The sequence below is a fragment of the Sprattus sprattus genome (assembly GCF_963457725.1).
Source record: "Sprattus sprattus genome assembly, chromosome: 9".
NCBI classification, from domain to species: Eukaryota; Metazoa; Chordata; class Actinopteri; order Clupeiformes; family Clupeidae; genus Sprattus; species Sprattus sprattus.
The window spans coordinates 8,181,498-8,192,042 of record NC_137928.1 but is presented as its reverse complement, the minus strand read 5'-3'; the positions used below and the strand labels follow the sequence as shown (position 1 = coordinate 8,192,042).

At 39.9% G+C, this 10,545-nt stretch overlaps 1 protein-coding gene across 1 annotated transcript; it reads left to right on the top strand.

Moving 5' to 3' along the window:
• Nucleotides 1–2,071: 2,071 nt before the first annotated feature.
• Nucleotides 2,072–10,545, top strand: pitpnaa (phosphatidylinositol transfer protein, alpha a; the record flags this gene model as incomplete). Its single annotated transcript, XM_080844305.1, has 11 exons — nt 2,072–2,088; nt 3,343–3,373; nt 4,569–4,714; nt 5,136–5,244; nt 5,683–5,757; nt 5,899–5,982; nt 6,646–6,723; nt 8,270–8,380; nt 8,640–8,762; nt 9,541–9,604; nt 10,100–10,545. The coding sequence occupies 10 exons, from the start codon at nt 2,072–2,074 to the stop codon at nt 9,586–9,588; spliced, it is 822 nt and encodes a 273-aa protein (XP_080700431.1). The 3' UTR covers nt 9,589–9,604; nt 10,100–10,545.

Below are 10,545 nucleotides of genomic sequence, written 5' to 3'. Positions count from 1 at the left end.
TTTTCACTGCCATACCTTAAATGGTCACCCTCTTTTTAAAACAACCATGTGTTTCGTTGTAAATGTAACACATTAACTAGCCCCTGTTTTTCAACAACATTAGAGCTGTCCTGATATGAAAGGTATAGGCTATTTTGAAACGGTGAATAACATGGGGATAGTAGTCACATTCTTGATGTCATGTCATCATCTTAAACTCCAATGTTTTCCCTGACTTTTGTATGTACCATGTGCATTTTGTTTATTTTGACATCTTTTTTAGGCTTTCTTTTTGATGTGTCAAAATATTTGTTGTCTATATGATATCAGTTATGTCATCCTTTATTACAGTAGCGGTTGTTGACATTTTGAGTAATTGTTGAAACAAAATCAATTATATGTAAAATAAACCAAAAGTAATTTGTACAAATGTGTGCCTTTATTTCTAATAGTACTTACTAATAGGTATTTAACACACTATCAGTGTAGACATGTATCACTTTATCAGTAGCTTATTTGAACCAGGCATACTTAAAGCAGAGGTGGAGCAAGCAAAATCTGCATGAAAGTATTATTTCTTTTTTAATAGAAGTAGAAGTAAAGTACGAACCAAAATAACAAGTCTCTGATAGAATGACTTCTCAAGTATAACCGAATACAATTGTAGGCTGGCCTATACAAGATTGTAGGCGGCCTATCATCGATGTAGAGCAATGATGAATGAGTGAATACTTTCTCTACACTGACGTCACGTTCTTAAAGGTTATTGTAACTTCTATAAGGTAAATCCAATATTATATGTTAAAATACGCAACACAATACCATAGGCCCTAACATGAAAGTGGTTCAATAAAGAACTAATAACTTTAATAACGTCATTTGAATGTCGTAATGTAACGTTACCTTGAATAAAGAGCGGACTATGGTTAACTTTAACACAATAAACTAATACAATAGCAATCTCACGACTAGCTAGCGCTCAATATAATGTTCCATTAGGCTACCAAATTAAAAAAACTGTGCAGCTTTTACTGTGAAAGGTTTCAAATGCATCTGGAATTTGATTAGCACATCCTCATGCATCTCTTTCCCCGCACTGATTTCCATACAGTAACTAATGTTGTATTAAGTGATCTCGTTCGATAGAGGTGCGCTGTTGACGTACGAACAAGAGGTCAAGCAGTGGATGTTTCTACAAGCTGTGTGCGTTTGCACACAAATTGTTTTATATTTAAAGCAGCGAGACGTAGTAGCCTAATGCAACAGAGCAGCCTATAAGTACATTTTGAACATCAGAGTGAAATTATAATTCTGCTTTAAAACCTACTTATAAAAGTAGCCCTACAATTAAAACAAAAAAGAATCTTAAGTGTTACGGAGTAAACGTAACGCAGTACTACCCACCTCTGACATGAAGCCTATAGTAAAACAAGTCTTTGCCTAATTCGATTACTTATGCGTTTCTTTACCGTATCAGTTACTTAAGAAGCTAGCCGATTTGGGATGGCTTTCTGTTTATCTAAGACTAAGATCATTAGGTCTATCATTAGAAGCAAGACGAAGCCTATCCTTTGCACTGACAATCACAATGACTATGACATGTTCATGTGTCTGAGTTGATCTTTAGGGAGGCATTGGTAAGATAGTTGAAGTTCTTGTTTAACAGGTGCGTTCTGTTCAAGAACACAACATACTTGTTTGACTGGGGTAGACAATATCCGACTTCTAGCGTTCTATCCCACAGAACCAGTCTGGGCGTTTTCCCCAAGATTTTTAATCAAGCTACTCAATAAAAACTGACACAAAATCACCCCGAAACTGAAGCACTAATTCTACCTAGATACGTAAAATATGACAAAAACGGTATTATTTGAAGACGAGGGTATCGCTAGCCGTGCCTTTCGTTGATGTGTTTTACGTTGTGGTGGGTGTAGTTGCCTTGACTACGCCTCGCCCCCTTCAATGTCTTTCAGGAAGTAAATTTAAGGCAAAAGGAAACTGTGGAACAAAATGCCTAGACAAGACGAGTGAGAGCAGCATAACGTTGTCTGGACTTGTGAATATGGAGCATACGATGACGGACCGCAAAAAAATGCTGATTAAGGAGTAGTAAGTTGTTAGTTATTTTCGATTGTACGTATTATATATGAAGCATAACAGCTATTTCGTGAGTAATTAATGAGTAAACTGGACAAGGGGGGCTACCTTGAACTTGGTCGAGCTAACGTTGGCTAGCTACAGTAAGTAGTGAGTAGGTAGCTAGATAGACAGTAAGCCAGCCAGCTGCCGTCCAAGATCTGCTACACGAAAGATTTACTGTAAAGTACACTTCAGCTAAATCAGTCGGTTTGCTCAAAGGTCATTAGGTACCACATATTGGCTGGGTTATTGAGTCAATGGTAAATGAAAGGGCCGTCCATTACAATTTAACTTAAACGTTAAAGGCAGCCAAGTCCATCCATGGTTTTGTCGATTGACAAGTGGCAGCTTCTTTTGAATCGGGCAGGTGAATGAATTGAAGCACCTTATGCCACAACCTTGTTAAATAGCCTACATTTTAAATGAGCAATAAACAGTTTTGGTCGAGTTAAGGATGGTGGACTTAGGCCTAACTGGTTTGGCCTTGCAGATGTTACTTCCAAAATGCATTATCGTTGACTGTCTTATCTCTGTCATTGTGCACTCCTTTAAACTCCTCGGGTAATGTGGCACCAGGTCGCACAGCTCACCTTACAAGATTGTCGGTTTAATGAAACTCAGGGGTGTTGTTCAGTTGTGTTCAGAGTGTTAGACCTAATTGTCAAGGTATCAATGCTTTTCAGCTAAGCTGAATTTGGCAAATAACTTTCAACTCCAGGAGTCCTCTGTTTCAAAATAATTTAAATGTGGTTTAGGTTTGATTTGATACATTATTGATCAGAAGTTGCATCTGATTCAGCGGTTTTATAAAAAAAATGGTTGAATTTAACTTCATGTCATTTGACAGGCGCCTATGTTCAAAGTGGCTTAAGTTAAGTTCAAAGCCCGCATAAAGCCGATCAAGGAAAAAATCTCTGAAAGCATACCACGCTTCCATTTCGCATACCTTGACATGACATGTGCCAAATGGGCCACTTAGGAATTGAATTCATAAAGGGCAACTGGCGTTAAGATATTTAAAATTATAGCTATTACATTGGTGTAAGTTTAGGAAGCTTGAACGTGTGTGAATGAAGACTAGGTCTACCACACAGCACTGAGAACAATTGTGAGCTGTTGATAACCAACATCTGAAAGCCTGTGTGTGAGCAGACCGGAATAAGTCATCTCTGTTGTAACATTTTTGGCATATTGTAACGAGGCCTTGCTCTTCTCTCTCTGCAGCCGAGTCGTCCTTCCTATATCCGTTGAGGAGGTAAGTGCTGATTTGTCATTTTTTGTTTCCTGACCTTTTGTTCTGGGATTGTCTGCGTATGGGAAGTTCCTGGGTTAAACATTGTGTGCTCAATCCAACAGCGATTGACTCACCCAAAGCAAGACAGAGTTTCCCCTCACCTAAATATAGAGCTGTGCAATAGGCCCTGCCGGAGAAATCACAGGCATAAATTGGAGCTTAAAAAAGTTTGCTCACTTTTCTTTCCACCCCTCTGACTCAGATATTCCTGGTATAAGAATTCCCTTCTTGCTTGTTGCAAGAACTCCCTTACATCTAAAAGGAATGCACTAGTTTGGAAAGGGGCCAGAATATTTCATTTTGCAATGCATTGGGCTGTTTACTATATTGCCACTAGAGCCTCTGTCTATCATTGAAATGGATCAGTCTTCCTCTGAACGGTAATAGGAAGCACGAGCCCAACATGTGAGGTGACATTCCAATCCACCTCCGTAATGACACTCTAGGTGATTGCTCCCCGCAGCCTTTTGTAGACAAACTATGGAACTACTTGCTAACAGTAAGAACTCACTAAGCATCGCTAGGCGCTGAAACTCGCTCCGAATAATTGACACCTTTCGATTCAGATGCAGCTCGACTGGGAGTTTCACCTGTGTAATAAGTGGCCTTGATGACGTAGTTTAGTCAGTAGCAGGCTTGGGCCCACAGGCTGGATGACTCACCACCTGTGTGACGCAGACTGGCAGTGGCTGCTGCTGCTACTGCTACCTGACCCGCCCCTAACTATGGTTGAGGGATGGCGTGATGGGTTGGCCGCCTTAGCAGTAAGATAATGATGATAATTCCTTTTGCTGATGCTGTGAAAAGGGGGCATCACTTGCTGTACCATTGTAACCTAGCCCATGGAAATGTTAGATGGGTGTTATGTGTCCTCATTGTGTTTGCTGCCTCGATTAATTTCTCATTCAATATGCTCATGTAAAATGTATGTGATTCATTACATTCGTTGAGAGCAGAAGTGAGTCTTGTTGTATCGCCTTTCTTGTCAAGGAGGTACCACCCTTTTCACAGATGGCATGTGTTCTGCAATTTTAGGGACTGGTTGAAACCAGCAATTCCTCTTTCGTAAGAGCACAGATGGTACTTTAGGTTAAGTGGTGCCTGTTGACGGTGTTGATAGTGGTGGTCAGCATGTTCTCTCTTTTTCCCTCTGCAGTATCAGGTGGCCCAGCTTTACTCAGTAGCTGAGACCAGCAAAAATGAGACGGGCGGTGGGGAAGGGGTGGAGGTGCTGGAGAATGAGCCCTATGAGAAGGATGGGGAGAAGGGCCAGTACACGCACAAGATCTACCATCTGCAGAGGTAAGCAAAGCAACTGTGAAAATACTGGCCAGTGTAGAACACAGTGCATCTTGTCTCCATTATAAGAGAGCAGAGAAAAGTATTTCTTTCTTTTTCTTTTTTAATATTTATTTATGGGCTTTTGAGCCTTTATTTGGATAGGACAGTGAAGTTTTTGGACAGGAAGTGAGGAGGAATGAAGAGGTGGGGAGAGGATCGGGAAACAACAGCAGGCTGGAATCGAACCTGTGTCCCAGCGGGCATTGCAGCCCATAAATGTTTTTTTTTTTCTTTTTTTTTCTCTGCATTTAGATCATTTAGCTATATGAGGCACTTGTTAAAAACCTTCTGCAAGGGTGATGTTGGTCATTTTGTGAGGTCACACGTTTGTCCTCAATTTTGTGCATATGTTAAATTTTGTCTTGCTTTCTTTTGCGTGCAGTAAAGTACCAAGTTTTGTGGGGTTGCTAGCGCCAGCTTCTGCCCTGAAACTCCATGAGAAGGCCTGGAATGCTTACCCATACTGTCGCACAGGTATGCTTTGTTCTTCAGTAATGCCTCAATGGAAAATCTTACTGATTGTTTTTGGAGACTTGAATGCATAACATTTATGTTTTTTTTTTTTTTTTTTCATTGGACATGCGGCCATCATGACAGTGCTCACGGTAAGTTTTTTCATTTGTTTGTTTGTTTGTTTAAACTTGCAATTACTAGCAGTAAAAAAAATATTTTGCCAGATTATACATTGCATTGTCTTCATTCTCAAGAAGAGGAAATCAAGGCTTTCTTGTTAATGATTTAATTGAATTGAATACAATAGCATTTTTTTTCTTATTTATAATTATAAAAAATGACACAGAGGAGAGTCCAAAAAATGCCAAACTACTAAAATAGGTGACATTTATTTTATTTTCTCTTGAGAGAAATAATCACTATTCACTTGCTGGTTTCATGAAATACTTGTTTTCTTTTGTTGGTTGGGTTTGCAGAATGAGTACATGAAGGACAATTTTCTGATCATGATTGAAACCTGGCACAAGCCCGACCTCGGCGAGCAGGAGAATGTGAGTGTTGCAAAAGGAAGGAGATTTAGTGTTACCAGTTTATGACATAATTACACACACTTATGACACAACTACATTTTGGTCCTTCTGTCAGGAATAAGTTGCTTTGTCATTGTCATTTAATGTATTTCCTTTCATTAGGTGCATGGACTGGACGCAGACGCATGGAAGAAGTGTGAAGTAGTCAACATTGACATCGCAGACAGAAGTGCGTTGGATGCCAAGGTGAGTTCTACAAAGGCATCAGCACTGCTGGCAACACATTGGCACACAATATGGAGACATCTACAGTAGAAAGTCCATTCTTGTGACAACACTAAGCCAGCCCCAGAATGTATAATACATGGCTTAGTGTTGTCACAAGAATGGACTTTCTACTGCAGATGTCTACATCAGTAAACTCTCTCAATTATTTTGATCATTCCCACTTTCAAGAAGCCAGATATTCAACTGCTGTAATTACAGTTGTCAATTCCTACTTTTGAGACTTATGCTTCATTTACATTTACATTTAACATTAAGTCATTTAGCAGACGCTTTTGTCCAAAGCGACGTACAAGGGAGAGAACAATCAAGCTAAGAGCAATGCTTCAGCAGATCATGTTCAGCAGGTTATACCCATCTACAGGCCACATTATTTTTTATTTCCTGCAATGCATTTGATGCTCTGAAATACATCAGGACAGATTTCTGTGCTTCTTAGATATTCTGAGATAGATAATTTGGTTTAATCGTAACTGTACTGACTTGGGATGTTGTCCCCTATAGGTTGTAGTCTCTTCCCTTGCTTACTGCACCAATAGGACACTCAAAGCATCTTCCCACAGATGTACCACTGACTTGCTTTGACACTCACTCAATCTGTCATCCTGAACTGTCTCCCTTCAGGACTACAAAGCAGATGAAGATCCTGCCACATTCAAGTCTGAAAAGACGGGCAGGGGCCCCCTTGGACCTGACTGGAAGGTAGGAATAGTGTAATCCCCCCTCAAAGATGCTCTGTGCTCCATCAGCGGTCTTCTGCCCTTGTTGATGTTCTGTCATCGTCACTGATGGAAAACACCTGCTGCCAGGGATGTGCACAGGAGTGGGCTAAGGTTGCTCGGGCAACTGCCCGTTTGCCCTCCTCCACTGAAGTTGCCCCCTCCGAAGGAAATGTAAAAATTTGCGATCAGATGGCGGGGGCGTGGCAGTGGCGGTGACAAAAAATAATGTGTTGCCCCTTTTTCCCAGGGCATTCCTGTGCACGTCCCTGCCTGCTGCAAAGCACTTTGAACGCTTGATCCTGATTTATGAGTGTTTTTGTACATGCTTGTGGCTGTTAGTCTTTAATCTCTTAAAAAATGGCAAACGATAGAAACCATGTTCTCTTATACTATTGAACCTCTAAACCAAATATGGACCATGGACCATTAATGCATGACTGAAAGAATTTAGCAATTTTTTAATTTTTAAATCCTTAATGTGGTGTTTTTTAGCATACACAGACACAAGGCGCCTTTCCACTGCAGGAACTTGTGGGACTTTCAACAGAAACAGCCCATTGCTTGGTCGTTTTTGTCGTTTGATTTTCTACTGTGGTGCAGGAACTACCAGACCTACACGTTGACATAACCTTTGTTCTTTAATAGCCCTAACACTGCCTGCTAGTTCCTGCAGTGGAAACCGCCTATTTACTTGCCATACTTTCCCGACTATTAACCGCACGGTATATAGATAACATTACAGTATTTTATATAATGTATGATCGCAACCGCAGTTTTCTTAACTTTACGTCGTCATGACACTAAATGCCATGTAGTTCCAGTGCGGGCACTGCTAGCCTTTTCAATGTTGTATGAAGTAGGAATGGATTTTTTTTCAACGAAAGAACACTTTCTTCCCGCATGCACAGACAAACTCACAAATACATCTTTCCCATCCACAGTGAAAACCATTTATTGAGAGTTAATTTAGTGTTATGGTGTTGGTGGGAATGTACACTAAATCGTTAATCATTCCCCTGGCGACCTAGTACCATAAGTGATCAGCTTCTAAAAGGCTTGCAGCAGGAATCGCAACCCCTGAATGAATGTGTTCAAGAAGGAGGAGGGGGGACTACTTCCCCTTCATTCACTACATTGATAACAGAGTAAGCCCTTGCTCCAGTGATGTCCCACTATTTCTCTCAGCATCTTAGCCATCTGCAAGTGGTTGTGATCAATTTGAACTTTCACTTTGGTGAGCTGATTTTGAGTAATTAAACGTTGCTTCAGGCATTGCAGCAAACGATGATTACCTGGCAGACTTCCTGTGTGTGTTACAAAAAAAACGGTCCCATGTGCAGGCCAAACCTGTGTGTTAACAGCAGGGTTGCAGAGATTTTTCTAAATCAATGTATAAAACGTGGTCAATAGTTCGGAAATTACGGCAGCTATCTGTCCAGTTTTATGGCAGCATTTCTGTGTAAAGGGGGTTACGATGATTGCTTGGACAATAGCTTCAACATAAGTGCTTTGTCTTTGCTCTGCAGAAGGAGCTCCCGTCCAAGACGGACTGTCCACACATGTGTGCATACAAACTGGTCACGGTCAAGTTCAAGTGGTTTGGCCTGCAGAACAAGGTGGAGGCCTTCATCCACAAGGTATGGGGTTTTTGAGCTGGGAGTGATGTTATATCATTATGTCACTGACATTTCATAATCAATCACTCAAAATCATCACATATAGTTAAAGCTGTAGCAGTAGTTTGGGTATCTAGCAGACGCTTTTGTCCATAGCAACTTAGACGTTTGCTGTCTATTGTCAATGACGAAGCCTTAAAGGAGTTAAAATTGGTTAAGTGTTAAATGTATGTCTTTTTGGTGAATAATTTATCTTATGACTTCCTTGTTTTATTTGCAGCTAGAAAAGCGCTTGTTTACTAATTTCCATAGACAGCTTTTCTGTTCGATCGATAAATGGGAAGGATTGACGATGGATGACATTCGAAGAATGGAGGAGGAGACACAAAAAGAACTTGATGATGTATGTATAGAGTTTGAAAATCAAAAGTAACTGCTCTGATTTGCCTCTTTTGTATTTACTCAAACTGCTGGTAAGATCATTCCTCTGTCAGTCTGTCTGCCCTTTTATCTTTCCCATTTAGAGTAAATCACATCACATTTATTTTCTGTGGGAATGGTAATACTAATACCTGAATATCCTAATTCATACAGTTCATACGAGTTATACAATCCCACACAGCTCTCTGTGTGAAGAATATGAACATACTATTGTGAATTGTTAGACCCAAGGTGGTGGTTGCTGGTAAACTCAAATTGTAAAAGTCATGCTCTGACCACCTTTTGAACATTGACCTAACATCACACTCAAACTTTACAGTTTACAGCCAAAGTAATTGCAGTCCCCAATCACCATGTTGTGCAATTCATAGTTTGCAAAATGACCTCTGTTGAACTCTCATTATCCAACTATTGTAGAACAATCTTGTTCACCTGATTAAGCTGACTTACTTTTAATGACCTTAACCTTTTTTTCATAGCCAGTAATTTAATTTCACAATGTTAATGTTAACGTTACAGATACAGTTACAGTATACAGATTGACAACATAGGTTTTCCATTACATCGGTGTCCCATTGTCCCTGCACAAATATAAATAAATGAACAAATGAATATAATTTCAGCCACAAACATTTGTTATTGAGAAAGACTGAGTGGTTGATTAACTGTACAACAGGTTACCATACTGCCTGTGAAGTTTGTATTTGTTTGAATTGTTTGGAATTGTTTCCCTTTTATAGATGCGGGTTAAAGACCCGGTTAAAGGCATGTCTGCAGCAGACGACTGAGACTACAGCTGTGACTGTGAGTGTATACCCAGCGTACCGTTAATTACTGCCAGCCATGGGAATGACCCTAATGCTAGTTGTCTGCCATCATCCCTGGCAGATTAACAGTGCCTCCAGGCAGCTGCCAAACGCTGCACCATGTTTTTGAAATATTGCAGAAAGAACAAAACTAAATGATGTTCACTGATACAGATTATTGGGTCCCCCTCTTGAAATGGATTTTAACTCTATTTTAGATATAAATAAATGAATGATGATAATAATAATAACACTGGAGGGCAATAACAATACTTATCAGACCGCAGACCGGCGAGGACGTCAATACGCGGCTGGAAAGACTACCCATTAGCCAATCAGAATGCCCGTACTGTCGTTGCCATATAATTATTAAATATATTAGACAAGTATGTACAGAATGTCTCTAGATGTGGGGAAGCCTTTGTGATTCAAGCCACATCTGATCACCATTCTCATTGTGTGTTTTCTATATCTTTCTGTCTCTTCTTTCCAGATTTTTGCCTTAAACACCAGCATTTTGGCCTGACTTGCCATCTTTGTGGAGCAAGTGTATGATCCAACTCAGCTTCTCCACTTACTCTGTTGACCAATCTTAAAAGCCATTATTGTCATAGTGGATCATCAAAGTCTACAGCCTTACCACTTGAATAGTTCACATGAAACTTATACACTAATGAATAACAATGTTGCTGTTGAAGAATGTTTAATTAAGGGGACTCTATTTTTTGGATATGTGGTGTCAGATATGGTGTACCTTATATGCAATGTTCCCTGTTCTGTTGCGTGGCATTTTTTTGTGCACAGTAGAGTGGACCAAATCCAACTGTCAGTCTTTGATCTTTTATTTCCATGTGTTTACCCTTCTAAATCAAAATTACTTTGCAGTGTTGTTTGCCATGCTCTATTATTGTGGATTTTTTTTTTAATACTTACATAATG